The sequence below is a fragment of the Curcuma longa genome, chromosome 2, assembly GCF_044706935.1.
Source record: "Curcuma longa cultivar G26 ecotype Majalengka, Jawa Barat chromosome 2, ITB_CL_G26_1.1, whole genome shotgun sequence".
In the NCBI taxonomy this organism is placed as follows: domain Eukaryota; kingdom Viridiplantae; phylum Streptophyta; class Magnoliopsida; order Zingiberales; family Zingiberaceae; genus Curcuma; species Curcuma longa.
Genome location: NC_133862.1, coordinates 12,640,680 through 12,661,220, shown reverse-complemented (window position 1 = coordinate 12,661,220; position 20,541 = coordinate 12,640,680). Strand labels below are relative to the sequence as shown.

The following is a 20,541-nucleotide window of genomic DNA, read 5'->3' as shown; positions in this document are numbered from 1 at the left end:
AAGCACCGTCCGCCTCCATAGTGGAGATTGCAGGACTTTCAACCTGGTCGTATAAGACAAACATTCAGAATTAAACACTGTCAAAATGAACAATTGCCATCCAGAAAGAGGAATTTATTTGTTCCACAACAAGAGTTTCACACATTCCAAACATAAAACAGTAAATCATCCAAGGATTACAAATGAATTAAACGATAAATAAAACATGGGGGAAAAGTCAGAAGGCCCAGAAGCATGAAATCACCAAATTTCTATACTGAACTCTTTACAGATGCATTTTTTATATTACAAGGGAAGGCAGTGAATGGTTTTGCTTTGTCTCAACTTTTAAAACCCAAGCCAGGCCACCTCCTTGTAACCTCCTTTTTGATTCTTTGTGAATTAGTCACTAAAAGGTTCTCGAGGGACTTTGGTTTCCTGTTCCTCGTTCTGCCTGCTTCCTTTAAGAGCTCGGCTAGCCTTTTCTTCTCATCATCCACATCAGGGTTTGCTGTCCCAAGCTTCTCTTCCCTTAGCTTAAGCACATTCTCCAGAATCTCAATTGCTTCTTCCACCCTGTCATCAGCACATTAAAACCAGGAAATATTTACAGATTTTATCCTTGAAAGGGCCAAGGACACAAATAATTCCCCAAATCGTGGGAGTTAGCAGGTTCTGAAATAGTAGATAAAGCATTAAAATCTCAACTCTATAAATATGATATACATTAGTCTTGAGCGCAAATTCTCTGTTTTCTCATGAATAGTAGTTACAGGTTTTTAAATTAACTACTTAATCCTACTAATTTCAAGGAATAACTGAGCAAACTAAGATTTACAAATCTTCCATGTTCATCTAATTATTTTGTACAAGTTATCATAAAGGATTTATTTTTAAGTAGCAAATTCTGACTGTGTCAGAGTTTACCATTTTTCACTCTAGATACTATACTTTGAAAATAGGATGGCTGAGTTAGGAAACTGACTTCTAAATAAGTTATACACTATGCAACTAAAATTTAAAATCGGAAAAGTGGAACATTGGCACAAAAATTGTGGCTGTAGAAATTGAAATCCACTATGTTTTGTCATTTGTTGTTGAAGCTTGGAGACTTTATGCCCATTAGTGTCGTGTGAATAAGTGCAGTGATCCATTACATAAATAGAAACTGATCGCTTTCCTAACAGATTGAGCTTAAAGTGATTTGCCAAACTCACATTTTGTCTAGTCAGATTGTGCTAATATCAGTGGAGTTAAATGTGATCCTATCAATGGCGAATGTGGCGTAGTAGTAAAACACTTAGGAAAACAAATAAAAAGACTAGGGTTTGAATCCTAATAAGGATGAATATTCTTGAGATCAGTTTTTAAATATGCATAAGTTGTGCTCTAGATTTACCCAATAGGTGAATTAGAGGGAATACCATCTATCTTCGAGATTAGTCAGGTGAAGTCGAACACTTAGTGGTCTAACGAACAGAAGACTTCCATAGAAAGATTGTTCAAATCTAGAGTTATTGGTTTTATCTTTCAATTGAGTGAAACAGTTATTTCGTATTCATTATTTCTAAAATTACAAATAACTATTAGAAGAAACTACTAACACAATAAACTTTTAGATTTTTTTTAATAATTCAAGTATTTAGACTTTGCCCAATTAATCTTGGAAGTACACGGCCTTCCCCTAGTTCACCTGCCCAGTAAATTCAAAGGGCAGCTTATACACCATCAGAGGCCGACCTCCACAATATAGACCAGCCTTTACTTTGAAATTTCTACTTTGACTAAGCATACGTAGCTCAGCCTTTACTGACAACATGGCATATAGACCAAATATATACAATTGGCTAATAAGTGATATGCAAACAAAAAGAGATTCTTCTCGGCAGTAATTCAAGATTTAAAGCTGAAGCATAGAAAGCAAAATCATAATTTGTCTGTCATGGTCATGTGCTATACTTATAAGAAAACTCATATTTACACATGTAACTACTACGCTAAGAATTTAAATTAAGGAATGAAGAGGGAATAAATAACAACTGAAACTAGATATTGGAGGCAAAAAATCTTGTACCTTCCCATGGCATCATAAGTTGCAGCAAGATTGCTATACACCCCAAGGGTATCAGGGTGAGACATACCGCTTTCCAGCTCAAGAACTGTCCTTGCTTCCTCGAATAGCGCAGCTGCCTCGTCGATCTTAAAAAGTTGAACGCACGACAGCCCCATCTGGTTCAGCAAAACTCCAAAGAAAGCAGATTTCCTCTCCCCGCTTGCCCTCAATTTGGACACGGCACTTTCGAATGAGCTCCTTGCTTCCCCGTACCTCCCAACCATGTAATACATGACACCCATCTGGGCCTCTATCCCGGCCACCGTGCTCCACTGTCCCGGTGAATCCTCCAGAAGTTTGAGCGCCTTCTGCAGCAGTTTCAGCGCATCCTCCGGTTCACTCATTGCCTCATAAATGGCGGCAATCTCCATCATCCCTCCGGCAAGGTCCTCATTGGATGACCCAGGCACGGGCTTCGCGTAGATCCTCAGCGCATTCTCGCAGTAGGATTTGGACTCACGGAACTTGCCCGTCTTGAAGTATAGATCTGCAAGGCGGCCGAGGACGGCAGCGACGGACGGGTGGTTATCGCCCTTAGTGGACTTGAAGACAGTAAGGGCCTTCTGGTAGGAGAAGACGGCCTCGTCAACACGGCCAAGGGCGAGGTAGGTGTCGCCAATACCAACATCCACAGCCGCAACGTCTGCATCCTGAGAGTTGGCGATGAGGACCATGGAAGCCAGGACGAGGTGCTCAAGGGAGGCTTCATAGTCGCCTTTGGCCTCGCAGATGAGGGCCATTAAGCGGCGATCGGCGGCTTCCTCCAGGGACGCCGGGGGGCTGTGCTCGCGGTGGATCTCAAGAGTCTTGCGGCATAGCTTCTCAGCCTCCTCGAACTGCATCGCTTGGACATGGGCTTCCGCCAAGTACCTGCCATGGCGATCAATGGACGAGCGATCAGCATTGTGCTTGTGGGAAGGGGTTCGAACTTTTGCACGTAGTGAATTTATCGAAACGAAATATTTGCAGGTAAAATCCAATGACACGCTCAGTCACAGAGTCGGGTTAGAATGGAGGTGCACACCAAGGAGAGACCGTCCCATGCCACAACGACGCCGGACAAAGGCATCGGCTACAGTGCGCCGGTATTCTCAGATTCAAACAACTGATAATCGTCTACAGACCAAGGTAATCGTCATCTTCTTACTCGCCGTCGACAGAGACGCACTGTAGCGCTCACAGTCCAAACAACTGATAAGCATCTACTGACGAAGGCAAAACCCTTGCGATAGATTATTTTGAGAGGAGCAGCAACAGGCCGGAAACGACGCCGACGATGGTTCGAAAAAACGGAGAAGTAAATGTGGAAGTTCAGTATCGGAAGACTCACCTGCAGGTCTCGGCGACCCTCGGGTCGCCTTGCCCGAGCGCCTCCATCTGGATCTCGAGCCCCTTAGTGTAGCACACTATGGACTGCTCCATCCGCCCGGCCACGGCGTGGGTGTCCCCCAGTTGCATGTACCCGGAGAAGGCGGCGAGAGCGTGGTCAGGCCCCCGCGCCGGGTCCGTCGCTCCCACCGCTCTCTCCAGCGCCGCCACCGCCTCCTCGTGCCGCCCCAGCCCGCTATAGATCGCCGATGCAACGTGCAAGCTCATTGCCAGCTCCAGCCGCCGCTCCTCTCCCCCGGATCGCTCCAGCGACTTTGACGCCCGCAACGCGTACTCCAGTGCCTTGCTCGGCCCCTCCCCGGAGGCAATCGCCCCCCGCGCCAGCTTCAGCAGGAACGGCCCCAGATCCGGGTTATCCAGCGCCGTCTCGTCGATCACGGCCGGGAATAAATCCCTTCCCCCTGCGCCGGCGGCGGATCCTGGTCTCTCCAGAGACAGCCTCCGCTTCCCAGCAGACGAGGAGCCGCGCTCCACGGACCTAGCGCGGGCGGAGGAAGGCGTCGGCGACGGCGTCTTCTTGGGGACCGGCGACGCCGCCCTGGGCTCCCGCGCGGGGTCCTGGTTGTCACCGGCGTGGAGGATCTGGGCGCGAGCGTCTCCTCCATCGGGTACGTCGACACGGAGAGGCGGCGGTACTTCCGGCGTAGCGACGAGGCCGGGCATCGTGGCGGCGGCGGCGGCGTCGGAGGAACGTAAACTAGGTTTTTCTCCGAACAAGAAGAAGGAATCGATTCAGCAGGAGGATTGCGGATTACAGATCTGGCGTCGCCCCCTCTCCTCTGCAGGGAGTGGATGGAAGTGAAAGAACGCAGCAAATTCCCCAAATAATACCCTTCTCTTCCAGTCTCGATCTCCTTCCGTCAGATCAAGATCCTACGGTTAACCGACGGTCAAGTAAAAAAGGTAAAAGATAAAGGTGAAACGAAAGCGTTCAAACAATTGATGGCTGCTCCGGGTGGAGCCCAGGCCAACCGATCGCTTCTGTTGATTACGGTTGGTGGACTGGCGTAGAAGAAAAGAATAATAATAACGGTGGGTGGGTAGATAAGAAACAGATTTACCCTCTCTTCTCTGCCAGGGTGGCGTGGCAATACCAATAGCATCACGACAAGTCACTCACATAGGTTCGCATAATTATTTGGCAAAGATGCTGACTGAGCCTATTTGTGCCGTTTGCTAAATTGCACACCCAACTAGCTACCTTGGATAAAAACGCCGCTTATTGGCTGAGTTTTTTTACTTTCTTGTGCTTCCGGACCCACCACCACAGTGGGTGTGAGTGTGAATTTGGTAGGCAAAAAATACATCATGAAAAATAATTAAATACAAATAAATATAGTTTAATTTTTGTTTATAATGATATTTTACAAGGATATTTCTGAAATAAAAAAAGATAAAAATATTTTTTTTTTATTTTCGACCTGCATGATTTTGATGTTAATAAAAATAAAGAGCCGTTTTTTTTGAAAAAAAAAGATAATAAATCATTATAAAAAAATAATTAAAAAATTATCCCAACAGAAGATATCTAATTAAAACAGAACAAGACGAAAAGGTAACCGTTTGTGTATTTTTAAAACAATTTGGTCCGTCGGATTTGAATAATCTCCGTCGTAATGTTATAATGGTCCATATTTAATGACAGTACAAAAAATACTGCAAAATATTAAAAAATATCGTTATCTCACTGAACAGACCGCATAACCTCTTCTGAGTAATTTGATCCTTTTTCCACATCGTGATTGAGTATGAACACGTACACTTTTGAGAGGAGGCAATGTTACTTGTTTATTTACCATGTCAATGAGACTCTGTGTCAGCAGTAACAAAGACGAAGTTGTTATAATGTAATGCTTATGTTAATAATAATCAAGCAAGTTGTAATCTCAAGTAACTTCTTCTATCCTCTTTTATAAGAACGGTAATCTTTTCTTCTCTATGAGAGCACTGACTATCAGGGGCGGATCCAGGATTTCATATTTTGGGGGGGGGGGGGGGGGGGGGGGCCATATAATAAAAACGATATACTCATTTGAACAAAAGAATTGCCCAAAGATACATATCAAGGACCTAAATACAAACTTACATATTCGGCTGAAACTCACCCGATTTACTTCTTCTCTTCGACTCTTTCGGTCTGCCCTTCACGCCACTGCCGCCGCCGATTGACCTTGTTACCGGCACTGCCCAATCCACCCTTCACTCACCGGCGTCCTCAGCCACCTTGCAGATCGCCGGCAATCCAAGCTGAAGTTGTTGCCGCCGCGCCCGACGAAGACACGAAGAAGACGGAGGCGCGATCGGGACCCAACGAAGGCAGACTCACGATTTTTAGGTTTCCTTATCGGCTTATCGGGTTGGTTTAGGATCCAATAGATCAACAACCCATTAACCCTAAAACCTATTAACCAGTAACCCTAAGGTTTAATCTAAACACATTAAAGGTTCAACTTGGGCTGGGGAGCCATGGCCCCCCCGGGCCCCTTAATACATCCGCCCCTGCTGACTATTCTTGCTAGTGGTACCTCATCCTTGCTGTGCATTCATAATAATTTTATGAGCATACATTTTGAATTGCTGATTTTCTATGGAAGCCTGATATTGAGGTGCTAAATGAAGCAAGTTTAATTGTCTTTTACAGTTGATAATTCCTTTCATCCTGATTAGATTTTCAATGTTTTGAGGACTATATTTTGATTTTATCTTTTTTCTCACATAAATTAGTTTGTGCTTAATGGAAAATTAAGTTTGTTAAGGATTTTTTACATTTTAGATACAAGAGAAATTAGTTTGTGCTTTGAAAAGAAACTTTAAGGTTGTGTTTGGTTGGGGGCATCCGTGATTATCTTGATTATGTGATTACCAAATAATCACATAACCAAGGTTATAGGGAATAAAACATAACCTACTGTTGTTTGATTTAATCCTAGGTAATGAGACAAAACCTTGTTTGTTTGAAGGTCTTAATACATTACTTACTTTCACATTTACTATATTACCCCTAATTCAAATATAGTTATTTTTACAACTAAATTAATTTGATATTTAATTATTTTTAAAATTAAATTAAATTATTAATTATAATATTAATAATATAATATAAATATATATATATTATAATTAAATTATTTGTAGAACTTATACGATTTGCATTTTTAATTATAATTATTATTTTTTATAATTAAATTATAATTATATATTATTATTATTATTATTATTATTATTATTATTATTGTTTTAAAAAAATGAAAAAAATGAAAAATCTCAACATCGAATTGGACCTAATCCGTGCTCACAAAGATCACATGCATCAAAATTAAACCGATTCAATACCGCACAAATGAGAAATGGATATGATACGATAGTTTTCAATATTAAAACGGATGAAACCAATCAACTCCAATATAATTCAAACTACTTGAGAATTAATTAGGCATGAGCATAATTATCAAGTAGCACATGAATATCATGAATTATATAGGAATCAAGCAAACAAACACTTTCTCTTGATTATGAGCATCTGTAAATTTGATTCCAGGGGCGGCTCAAGTCCACGGAGGGCCCTAGGCGAAATTTTTTTAAAGATGATTGTTATTATTTTAAAAAATTTTCTCTCACCCTTTTTTATTCGGACTTGAGACCGACAATGGTGGGTTTAAAAATTTTTTAAAATAAATTAAAATTTTAATTATAAAAATAAATTTTTTATATAAAATTAAATTTTCTTGCTTAACCAAATGCTTTATTGACTTGGAGGTGCTGTTCTGCAAACCATATGTTTACCAACCCATCATGTTCTTAACCCAAACTTACCATTCCAGGCTTCTAGGCATGTCGACTGATCTCATAGGAACCTAATAACAATGAAACTACATGCTCTAACCACCTTAGCATGTAGAATAAGATGCAAACCATCACACAGTGAGTAGCAGTTTCAGCATGAGAAATATTGGTAGTGTAATATGTGGTAACGGGAAGACAAACAAAATCTCTTTGTGCAGTTGTGCACATAGGGGAACTTGTCAAACCATGCAAAATCCATTTATCTGGTTTGATCTTGTTTCTTCTTCTTTTGTGACTTTATCTTCTTGTTCTATGTATTTATCCACTACAAGTCCGTGGTTGTTATGTTCCACAAAATTATCGAAACCTTAACAGGCATAAGAGCTATATAGATTCTAACACCTGGAACTCAACTATTTCTGCTAGTGAGCAAAAAATACTCAAAGCAATAAATTCAGTATATGGATGTAATCTATTTGTACCAATATGACTCGATGAGCAAGCTTTCGGTACACTTATAATTCATTGCTGATTTATCGTCAATTATTTAGACCTAGAAGGTTAAGCTAAAGTCTAAAGACATAAAAGATGGATCTTTTGCGACTCCTCTGAGTGATGTAAACCCTTACATAAATGCAATTCTTAACCGAAGACCAAACTCTGGCAAATCTAATTCATTTCTCAACTTAAAATCAATAAAATTATCCAAAACAAACTCGTAAAGCTTAGGCAATCGCAAACACCCGTAGCAAACTCAACCCGCTAGTGATCGAATGAAGAAAACAAGCGTAAAATAAAGAGGAAGATAAGGAAACTGACGGATTGAGCAGTGTGCCAAGAGATGCCCCGATAGAGGTTGACGGAGAAGGTAGCGGTCAAGTAGAGCGTCGTCGCTGCCAGAATCGCCGGCGTCGGCAGGAGATCGCTGTTTCGCCGGCGTTGGCAGGAGATGAAGAGTCGACAGTCGGCTGTAAAGAACGGGAGAAGGAGAACGCGGAGAACGAGACGAGGAGAAAGAGAACGGGAGAAGGAGACGCGTCGAACGAGGCGAGGGAGATAAAGGGGATATCGGTATTGGGAAGCGGCGAGATTTCCTGGATCCGATTTTAATCCTTTATTATTTATTATCTCTAAATAATTTAATAATTTAAATTTTTTTTTGGGGCCCTTTTTAAACCTGGGCCCTAGGCATAGGCCTTACCCGCCTATGCCCAGAGCCGGGCCTGTTTGATTCCACCTGTTTACCCTATAACATCATATACACGTCCATTCAATCAATACACCAAGACAAGGTTAATCTATCAGAAGCATAACAAGGTGATCCAGCGGAAACAAAAGGTCGCATGTATTCTACAATAAAACAATCAAATTCTTTCCTTTCTTCCACACGAATTCAATAGGTCTGTGTAATAGACAGTAAGACATAGGTAGAACAATGGCTATAGTCTTGCCACCCAGAAGCCCTAGCAATACAATAGCACAGAAAATCCAATATCTGGGAGCTCCTAGATTTTGTTTCATGCATGTCCTCTTGAAATAATTTGATATCATGATCAGAAACCTTATCAGAGGCAACGATGCTCACAGTGTTTTCTTTATTTTCAATATCGGGATCTGTGTCGCCATTGCTTTCCTCCTCTAATTCAGTAATCTTACCCAAGATTACATTTTTACTAGAATCGGGGATGGGTGCTTCCCTTTCCTTGCGACACTTTCATCGGTGAAATTTCTTCTCAGAAACTTCTTCAGTTTCCGAATAGCTATCAGTGGTGATTTCCCTGATCGGTGAAACCACTCCTCTTCCTTCCAATTCCCAATCTTTGACGGACGAATTGAGCATACTCTTCGCTTTCGAGCGCGGATTCAAGAACCAAAGCAGAAGAAACCCATTTCAATCAAATAGTCGTAGAACAAAGGCGGACAGCATGATTGCAGCTACAAGTTTCCAACTTTAGATCGCCAGAGCCATCAAAATCACCATCACAACCAAAAGAAACTCGATCCTTCTACTCACCGTCACGAAAAAAGCGAGAAGCGATGGAGAGCTTGAATCTGCCTCCAGAACGGGGGCATTGGGACCAGGTCGAGGACTAACATTGGACAAAGGAGCTGAGATGGAAGAGGATGCGAAGGCGGAGGAGGAGGAGGCGAAGGTAGCGGAAGTGCCGAATTCGAATCCGGGTGGCGATGGCTTCTTCAGGGCTTCTTCAGCGGTCACGTATCACTCGAAACTTATGATTCCGCTGTGGCATGGGTGACCTTCCACAGCGCCTACGACTTCGCTGATCAAGATCCTCACCCAGCGGAAGCTGCCGAGGAATCTTCGCTCGCGATCGGGGACGGGAGAGGGTTTCGCTCGCGATCGGGGACGGGAGAGGAGGGGTTCGCTGTTTCGCTTATGGAATCTTCAAGCAGCATTCTTAATTTAGGTCTTAAACCTTCTAATTTTGCCCACTACTCACTTGAAGATTTTATATACTTCCATTATACAATTGTATATGCATAATCAAGTAATTATAAATATAGATGACGAATAAATTTAATATTTACTTGGACCATAATTCACAAATATATGACTGTCATGTTTTCATTAGAACTATCACAAGACAGAGGAAGCAAATTACCTTGCCTTATGGTTTCCACTGTGAAGAACGGTTTACAACTACGTTCAGGTTGGTGATGGGTGGAGGGGCATTTTGAGAAACATGTGCACCAATTGGGTATTTGGTAAAGTTGGGTGCTCTTTGATAAAATGTCGAGAAAAAATTATTACACAGTTTCATTCGATTTATAATTAATAAATCAAGATTGAAAATATATTTTATATTAATTGATTGAGATGAATTGGTATAGAAGAAAAACTAAATATACTATTTAAATCACTTGTTATGTTTGGATTGACGAACAAATACTCTTACAAATGTTTCTATATTTTCATTTACAGTAAAATTATTTTTAGTTTAATATTTAATATATGCATATGTAATTGGAGGGATAACACATGACCAATAGAGGGGGCATGAAATGGAGTTTGCCTTTATGCAGATTATTATGGTATCCAGCTGAATTTGCATTGGAATATCATTTTTTATAGTTTATTTTAAAATTACTATGTTTTTAGATAAATTTTATATACAAATATGATAGGTTCAATAATTGTTTTATAATTTTTAAATTTAAACATTATTACAGATAAATTTACTTGCTATTTGATTTGGTTTGCAATCAACCAAATCAAACTAAAATCAAATTTTATTTTGATTTGCACTATCCTAATCTAATTGAATTTTTCTAGTAAAAAATAAATGCAATCTAATGTTTATTCAATAATTCCTTTTAATCAAAATGATAAACATATCTACAAAGGTTTAATTTTATTGTAATTTTATATATAATTTAACATTATATATTTTTTATTTTTCAATAGAATCTTTTTTATATAGTTAATTTTAATTAAATCTGATTTTCATACAGATAAAGATAAATGAACATGTAGGTCAAATTGGTCAAAAAAGTATAGGGACCAAACATATTCAATATAAAATGAAGCATTCTACTGATTATAACCAAACAAGGAATGAAATTAATTATTCTACTTTTCATTCTACTCCATTCTCGTTCTCATTCATATTCCAGTTCATTCTGCTCCTTGAAACCAAACACAGCCTAGTAAGTTAGTAATTGGAGCGCCAATGATCACCAGTTGGTCAATTATCCTTATATGGCTATCAAATTATGGAAAATCCAAACAAATGAAACTCTTATATTCTAATTCTATTCAAGAATATTTGTCTAGAAATTTCTATTCAAGACGACAAATAGAAATGCTGTTATTCAATAAACCACAACGACGCTTAGAAATTAAAAAAAACTGCAACACATTGAAGAACGGAAATAGAAATGCTGTTATTCAACAAACCACAACGACGCTTAGAAATAAAAAAACTGTAACACGGTCAAGAACGCGAATAGAATGTCTCCTGCAGCATTAAAATACGATCGCCAATGATATTGAGAAACTTGAGGAGAAAAAAAAAAGATATTGAGATATTAGGAAAGCCGTCACTTATTAGAACTCCAATGATACTGTAGAAGAAGAGTACCACTAAAAAAAACATCGATTAGCGATCGAATTTTCGGTCACTAATCGGTCGCTAAATTCAATTAGCGACCGATTCAAAAAATCACAAAAATTTTCGTCGTAAATGGATTTAGCGACCGATTTCAAATTCGGTCGCTAATTAGCGACGAAATCTGAATTCGATCGCTAATTTTAGCGACGGAATCTGAATTCGGTCGCTAATTTTAGCGACCGATTTCAAATTCGGTCGCTAAAATTAGCGACCAAATTTGAAATCGATCGCTAAATTTAGCGACCGAATTTGAAATCCGTCGCTAATTAGCGACCGAATTTGAAATCGATCGCTAAATTTATAAATTTGCAGCATTTTTTATAGTGAAAATTAGCGATCGAATGTGGATTCGGTCGCTAAATTTAGCAACTGAATTTAGGGTTAATATTTTCCCCGAGAAGGAGATCCTGCCGGGAAAATTAGCAGAAGGAGATCTCGTCGGGAAAATGGAGCCGGAATATTTTCCCGGAGAAGGAGATCCCGCCGGGAAAATGGAGCCGGAGAAGATCCTGCCGGGAAAATGGAGCCGGAGAAGGAGATCGACACAGCAGAGGAGACACGCAGCGGCGCAGCGGAGAGACGCAACGAGAGATCGGGACTTTAGGGTTCGAGAAAAAGTAAAGGCAAAAAACCAAGGAAAAAACCGGGTTTAGTAATGGCTAATTAGCGACCGAAATTGGGTTCGGTCGCTAATTAGCGATCGAACACAATTTCGGTCGCTAATTAACGATCGAACCCAATTTCGATCGTTAATATTTAGCGATCGAACCCAATTTCGATCGTTAATATTTAGCGATCGAACCCAATTTCGGTCGCTAATTAGCCGAAATTGGGTTCGGTCGCTAAATATTAACGATCGAATATAATTTCAGTCGCTAAATTCTTCCCTTGTCATCCGATTCAAAAAAATACCGACCCAATTAAATTTTTGTCGCTAAAATAGCGACTGAATTTACATTTCGGTCGCTAAATAGCGACTGAATTTTAATTTCGATCGTAAATTTGCGACTGAAAAATTTTCGATCGCTAAATAGCGACCGAAATGTAAATTCAGTCGCTAATTTAACGACCGAAATATTTTCGGTCGCTAAATCCGTCGCTAATCATGGGTTTTTTTGTAGTGTACTGAATATTGAAACTGATATTGAGAAACTTTAAAAGTTCATACATATAACCACTGATCCCGAATAGAATATTAAAGTAAACTAAAATGCTGTTATTCTTCCTTGTTGAAATAAACCAGAACGCTTTTAGAAATAAAAAAACTGTATGACAGTTAAGAGAGCAAATAGAATATCGGCTGAAGCATCAAAATATGATCGGTTATTCAATAAACCACAACGACGCTTAGAAATTAAAAAAAACTGCAACACATTGAAGAACGGAAATAGAAATGCTGTTATTCAACAAACCACAACGACGCTTAGAAATAAAAAAACTGTAACACGGTCAAGAACGCGAATAGAATGTCTCCTGCAGCATTAAAATACGATCGCCAATGATATTGAGAAACTTGAGGAGAAAAAAAAAAGATATTGAGATATTAGGAAAGCCGTCACTTATTAGAACTCCAATGATACTGTAGAAGAAGAGTACCACTAAAAAAAACATCGATTAGCGACCGAATTTTCGGTCACTAATCGGTCGCTAAATTCAATTAGCGACCGATTCAAAAAATCACAAAAATTTTCGTCGTAAATGGATTTAGCGATCGATTTCAAATTCGGTCGCTAATTAGCGACGAAATCTGAATTCGATCGCTAATTTTAGCGACGGAATCTCGAATTCGGTCGCTAATTTTAGCGACCGATTTCAAATTCGGTCGCTAAAATTAGCGACCAAATTTGAAATCGATCGCTAAATTTAGTGACCGAATTCAGATTCGGTCGCTAATTAGCGACCGAATTTGAAATCGATCGCTAAATTTATAAATTTGCAGCATTTTTTATAGTGAAAATTAGCGATCGAATGTGGATTCGGTCGCTAAATTTAGCAACTGAATTTAGGGTTAATATTTTCCCGGAGAAGGAGATCCCGCCGGGAAAATGGAGCCGGAGAAGGAGATCTCGCCGGGAAAATGGAGCCGGAGAAGATCCCGCCGGGAAAATGAAGCCGGAGAAGGAGATCCCGCCGGGAAAATGGAGCCGGAGAAGATCCCGCCGGGAAAATGGAGCCGGAGAAGGAGATCGACGCAGCAGAGGAGACACGCAGCGGCGCAGCGGAGAGACGCAACGAGAGATCGGGACTTTAGGGTTCGAGAAAAAGTAAAGGCAAAAAACCAAGGAAAAAATCGGGTTTAGTAATGGTTAATTAGCGACCGAAATTGGGTTCGATCGCTAATTAGCGATCGAACACAATTTCGGTCGCTAATTAGCGATCGAACCCAATTTCGATCGTTAATATTTAGCGACCGAACCCAATTTCGGTCGCTAATTAGCGACCGAAATTGGGTTCGATCGCTAAATATTAACGATCGAATATAATTTCAGTCGCTAAATTCTTCCCTTGTCATCCGATTCAAAAAAATACCGACCCAATTAAATTTTTGTCGCTAAAATAGCGACTGAATTTACATTTCGGTCGCTAAATAGCGACTGAATTTTAATTTCGATCGTAAATTTGCGACTGAAAAATTTTCGATCGCTAAATAGCGACCGAAATGTAAATTCAGTCGCTAATTTAACGACCGAAATATTTTCGGTCGCTAAATCCGTCGCTAATCATGGGTTTTTTTGTAGTGTACTGAATATTGAAACTGATATTAAGAAACTTTAAAAGTTCATACATATAACCACTGATCCCGAATAGAATATTAAAGTAAACTAAAATGCTGTTATTCTACCTTGTTGAAATAAACCAGAACGCTTTTAGAAATAAAAAAACTGTATGACAGTTAAGAGAGCAAATAGAATATCGGCTGAAGCATCAAAATATGATCGGTTGTCCGACTTCACCGATAGCGCAGATAGAACCATCCCGGCGATGAATAGGATCACCACCATCACTTTCACCGCATATCTAATTATATATATATATATATATTATAAAAATATATTCTAAAAATAATAATAATAAAAAATACTTACCCGCATCTTCTTCCCCGAGGTTGCTGAAGCGGACCTTGATTTTCAGGCGGCGGCGGAAGACCTTGGTTTCCAGGCGGCGATAAAAGACCTTGGTTTTCAGGCGGCGGAACTTGTTGACCTTCGTTTCCTCCAACCAGATCGTGGACATCTGGAGGCGGCGGAACATGAACGCGAACTTCGACTTCCCGACGCGCCGGATCTTCTTGGTTTCCCGACGCGCCGGATCTTCTCGGTGGACTGTTGTGCGCGCTCCGATCAGGAATACGAGGAGGTTCGTACATTCCAAAACAGGTTAGAAGGCGACGAGCCATTGAGGTGAGTAGGGTAAGTGAGAAGAATAAGAATAGGGTTTACGTACATATATATATATATATATATATGTCGTCACCTCCGCTCACGAAGCACTGGAATATTCTCCACAACGGCCCGCCTCCTCCCCTAAAACCTCCTCGCTCACGAAGCACTGGAATATTCTCCACAACGGCCCCGTCGCCTCCTCCCTTAAAACCTCCTCGCTCACGAAGCACTGGAATATTCTCCACAACGGCCCACCTCCTCCCCTAAATTTATAAATTTGCATCATTTTTTATAGTGAAAATTAACGACCGAATGTGGATTCGGTCGCTAAATTTAGCGACTGAATTTAGGGTTAATATTTTCCCGGAGAAGGAGATCCCGTCGGGAAAATGGAGCCGGAGAAGGAGATCTCGCCGGGAAAATGGAGCCGGAGAAGATCCCGCTGGGAAAATGAAGCCGGAGAAGGAGATCCCGCCGGGAAAATGGAGCCGGAGAAGATCCCGTCGGGAAAATGGAGCCGGAGAAGGAGATCGACGCAGCAGAGGAGACACGCAGCGGCGCAGCGGAGAGACGCAACGAGAGATCGGGACTTTAGGGTTCGGGAAAAAGTAAAGGCAAAAAACCAAGGAAAAAACCGGGTTTAGTAATGGCTAATTAGCGACCGAAATTGGGTTCGGTCGCTAATTAGCAACCGAACACAATTTCGATCGCTAATTAGCGATCGAACCCAATTTCGATCGTTAATATTTAGCGACCGAACCCAATTTTGGTCGCTAATTAGCGACCAAAATTGGGTTCGATCGCTAAATATTAACGACCGAATATAATTTCAGTCGCTAAATTCTTTCCCTTGTCGTCCGATTCAAAAAAATACCGACCCAATTAAATTTTTGTCGCTAAAATAGCGACTGAATTTACATTTCAGTCGCTAAATAGCGACTGAATTTTAATTTCGATCGTAAATTTGCGACTGAAAAATTTTCGATCGCTAAATAGCGATCGAATTTATAATTCAGTTGCTAAATAGCGACCGAAATGTAAATTCAGTCGCTAATTTAACGACCGAAATATTTTCGGTCGCTAAATCCGTCGCTAATCATGGGTTTTTTTGTAGTGTACTGAATATTGAAACTGATATTGAGAAACTTTAAAAGTTCATACATATAACTACTAATCCCGAATAGAATATTAAAGTAAACTAAAATGCTGTTATTCTACCTTGTTGAAATAAACCAGAACGCTTTTAGAAATAAAAAAATTGTATGACAGTTAAGAGAGCAAATAAAATATCGGCTGAAGCATCAAAATATGATCGGTTGTCCGGCTTCACCGATAGCGCAGATAGAACCATCCCGGCGATGAATAGGATCACCACCATCACTTTCACCGCATATCTAATTATATATATATATATAAATTATAAAAATATATTGTAAAAATAATAATAATAAAAAATACTTACCCGCATCTTCTTCCCCGAGGTTGCTGAAGCGGACCTTGGTTTTCAGGCGGCGGCGGAAGACCTTGGTTTCCAGGCGGCGATAAAAGACCTTGGTTTCCAGGCGGCGGAACTTCTTGACCTTCGTTTCCTCCAACCAGATCGTGGACATCTGGAGGCGGCGGAACATGAACGCGAACTTCGACTTCCCGACGCGCCGGATCTTCTTGGTTTCCCGACGCGCCGGATCTTCTCGGTTGACTGTTGTGCGCGCTCCGATCAGGAATACGAGGAGGTTCGTACATTCCAAAACAGGTTAGAAGGCGATGAGCCATTGAGGTGAGTAGGGTAAGTGAGAAGAATAAGAATAGGGTTTACGTACATATATATATATATATATATATATATATATATATATATATATATATATATATATATATATATATATATATATATATATATATACGTCGTCGCCTCCGCTCACGAAGCACTGGAATATTCTCCACAACGGCCCACCTCCTCCCCTAAAACCTCCTCGCTTACGAAGCACTGGAATATTCTCCACAACGGCCGGCCCCATCGCCTCCTTCCCTAACAGCTAGCCATGGCCGGCTTTAGGCATAGGCCACTAAGGCCTATGCCTAGGGCCCCCAAACAATTGAGGCCCATTTTTTAAAAAAAATTAATTTTATATATATATATTTTTTAAGAGAATAAAAAATTATTAATATCTTTAGATAGATTTTGGAGAGATTTGGCATGATCATTCGATTTTATAGAGATTTGGCATGGTCATTAAATTTCATAAAGATTTTGGCATGATTTCAATATATTTGATATTTTTTAATTCTTAAACTCTAATTTTACTAGTTTCTTTATATTCCTCTCCTTCCTTCCTTATTAACCTAATAATCTATTTTGTTCAACTTCAAACATTTTACTTATTTGATAGCTTATTTTCTCTCCTCAAGACATTTTCGAAATCATTACAAGGGGTGTAAGGAGAGGAACGATCAGAATTAAGATCTTTTATTATAGATTTTTTTGATAATCTTAAAACCTAAAGGCAAGGATTAAAATCTCGTGTCGTATCGCCCGATACGCACGAAAAAATTTGTTCCGCCGCGGCACAGGCACCGGCACAGTGCCGTCACACGAATTCCGACCGGGGAACGCCTCCAGAGGCGTCGCCCAGGCTCAGCAACGCCTTCGGAGGCGTCGTGCGACCTCGGCGACACCTCCGGAGGCGTTGTGCGACCTCGGCGACGCCTCCGGAGGCGTCGCGAGGCCTCGGCGACGCCGCCGGAGGCCCCACCCGGGGCCGGCGATGCTCCGCGCGGGCGCACCGATCGCGCGGTGCTGCGCTATTTTTCCTTTTTTTTATTTTTAAAACTTTAAATTTTAATTAAATTTTAATAATCAACTCCTAGCTATAGTTCAAAATTATTTCGAGATAAATTATCAAAAAAAATATTTTTTATTTTTAAATATTTAGATTAAATTTTTTATTTTTAATATATTTATATTTTAAAAATACCCAAACTATGCCGGCACGGTACGATACGGTACCGAAACCGTATCGTTCCGGTCCGGGACCGAAATTCCGGCACGGCTCAATATTTTAAACCTTGCCTAAAGGTATTGTCTTCCTTATTTCCCTATCAAATCTTTTTTTTATGCTTCTATTAATTTCTTATTTTCTTATCAATGATTCATGTTATAAACTTGTAATCTTATTCGCAGTTAATATTGTTAGTAAATTTTTTTACAATATAAAGATATGAGCATTACTGTTGTATTAGGTCAATTAAAAGGTCTTATTTCTTTTTTCAATGAGTGAAGGGGAGCCTTGACGCAACGGTAAAGTTGTTGCCATTTGACCTAAAGGTCACGAGTTCAAATTCTAGAAACAGCCTCTTGCTAAAAAAATTTTAAAATAAAAAAATTTTAAAATCTGAATAAAAAAATCTGAATATTTTTTAAAATAATAATAATTATTTTAAAAAAATTTCGCCTAGGGCCTCCTGGAGGCTTGAGCCGCCCCTGATGGCGAATTCTACCTTTTGCAGAAGAGACTATTGAGAGTTATGACGTTGATAAAAGAGAATGAATAGTGATTCACTTCAATTGTATTTGTTATTCACATGTGCTTGTCTATAAAAGATTAATACATAACGAAAATATACATAAAATAACACAATCACACAACAAATTAATTGTTTACGTAATTCAAAATCTCTGATTCCTACTCCATGATTTAACATCCTAATGATATCACCACTATATTTTCTCTTTTTCGAACACCTTTTGGAGGCAAATAAGAAAACAAAAATGCAATAACAAATAATAATAAAGCATATGAAATAACTTTACAACAATGAGTTTTTGCTTTGATCTCTTTGGATTGATGTTTGAAGGTTTGGAATGCACATCCACTCACCCAAAGGATGTCTGAAATCCTCCATAAAATTCTCTTTTAGAGACTTCAAGTCGTGATTGGAAACCACCTAATAATCGGCTGCTTATAGATCCCTTCCAAAATTCGAATATTGCACCTATAGAAGTAGTTCTTCTAGAATTCATCGATTCTAAACCTTGAACTCAAGATCTTGGGATTATCATTTGTTAATCCATAGTAGTCTCCTAATACCTTTGTTTGACTATTTCAACCTTACTAATGTTGAATTCTCACTTTGCTTAGTATCCAATTGACTTCTATTATCAAGACTTGTAATAGAACAATATCGTTTACAAAAATAATTTGTCAATACTTCACCATTATTTAACCAACAATATATATATATACCGGATATATATATATATATATATATATATATATATATATATATAAAGTTTCAAAAATACATATTTATCCTTATTAAAAAAATGAGATCTACGGAGTCCTGCACCGACCACAGGACAAGCCACGATGACCATACCTAAATGATTAATTGGGGTATAATTACAAAATACGGACGAGACTTCTGATTGGGTCTGGAAAAAAAAAAAGTAAACACCAAATATTTATAGACCAGACGTGTCAAAAAAATAGCCAAATAAAAAGGACGCGTGATCAATTTCCTCAGATGTCTTTGAAATGTAAAAATGATATAAATAAAAATTCCCTAATTTATTTATTAATTAATTAAGCATGACACATACATATCGTTACCATGATATCATTAAGCATGGAATTATATTCCATTGATCGCTAATTAATTAAGTCCAGCACATTCATCATCCACTCGCTATCGACAAGAGAGTCCATGGAAGATAGATCGATCCCGACGTCAAACTGATCATCGAAGCCATGCTTCTCCATCGAGTTCTCGCTCAGTCCTCAGAAGGCGGAGCGGAGGCATCCTCCGCCACTTCCTTCCCTCCGCCTGCGCTCCTTTGAGCCTCCTCTCGGCGCTGTAGTACTTCTCGTGAGGAGCCCAATGGCGGCGGCGGCGGCGGCGGCGGCGGAGATGGTGGGCGGAGAAGTAGTTTCTCCGCGCCGAAGAACGTCCCTGTGCACCTGGTTGCCTGGGGTCGGATGATAGCGGCGGCTTTGCCTTGGTTGCTGTTGGCTTTGGATGTCTCGCCGGTTTTCTTGCCCAAAGTTGTGTTCCAGTAGTTCTTGATTTCATTATCTGTTCGTCCCGGAAGCCGCCGTGCAATCAGAGACCACCTGCATGCATGCTCACGTACGAACACTCAAAATTAACATTTAATTATCTTTCGATACACAATATATATATAATTAACGTGGTCGTCGGTCGACCATGCACCTGTTGCCGAGGAGTTTGTGGAGTCTAATGATGAGCTCCTCCTCGTCGGCGGAGATGTTGCCTCGCTTGATGCCGGGCCGCAGGTAGTTGAGCCACCGCAGGCGGCAGCTCTTGCCGCACCGATTCAGGCCTGCATATATATATATATATATACACATCATGCATCGTACTAATTATGCGAACAGTTAATTATTAACGAATTAACACTTAGATCACTGGCCTGCTTTCATGGGGAGCTTTCTCCACTTGCCTTCTCCGTTAGCCTCGACGTAGGAGACGAGGATCTGGTCCTCGAGAGCTGTCCATGGCCCCCTGTTCAGGCTCACCTTTCCGCAGCATGGCGTCCTGATCCCCATCACTCTTGAGTACCTTGATCGATTGAGTCTGGTCGTGATTTATTGGACGAGAGTTATAGGGCGAAGGCACCGGACAGGAGGCTACTAGAGCGGTCAAATAGTAGAGCTGTAAAATGGATACTCATGTGTTGCATTGATTTACCTCCTCATAGATGGTCGTGACCGCCTGTGGGGCCGCTAAGGTGGCGGATCCA

The 20,541-nt window shown here is 40.2% G+C and overlaps 2 protein-coding genes and 1 pseudogene across 2 annotated transcripts; all 3 read right to left on the bottom strand.

Moving 5' to 3' along the window:
- Positions 1-99: 99 nt before the first annotated feature.
- On the bottom strand, positions 100-4,254 carry LOC141821922 (protein KINESIN LIGHT CHAIN-RELATED 1-like). The gene is made up of 3 exons (XM_074709306.1): positions 3,423-4,254; positions 2,054-2,962; positions 100-555 (listed from the first exon to the last, which is right to left on the bottom strand). The coding sequence occupies exons 1-3, from the start codon at positions 4,142-4,144 to the stop codon at positions 321-323; spliced, it is 1,866 nt and encodes a 621-aa protein (XP_074565407.1). The 5' UTR covers positions 4,145-4,254; the 3' UTR covers positions 100-320.
- A 4,262-nt stretch (positions 4,255-8,516) lies between these two features.
- Positions 8,517-14,649, bottom strand: LOC141821639 (uncharacterized; annotated as a pseudogene).
- A 4,902-nt stretch (positions 14,650-19,551) lies between these two features.
- Positions 19,552-20,347, bottom strand: LOC141821638 (transcription factor MYB1-like). The gene is made up of 3 exons (XM_074709009.1): positions 20,212-20,347; positions 19,992-20,121; positions 19,552-19,891 (listed from the first exon to the last, which is right to left on the bottom strand). The coding sequence occupies exons 1-3, from the start codon at positions 20,345-20,347 to the stop codon at positions 19,552-19,554; spliced, it is 606 nt and encodes a 201-aa protein (XP_074565110.1).
- Between the last annotated feature and the right edge of the window lie 194 nt (positions 20,348-20,541).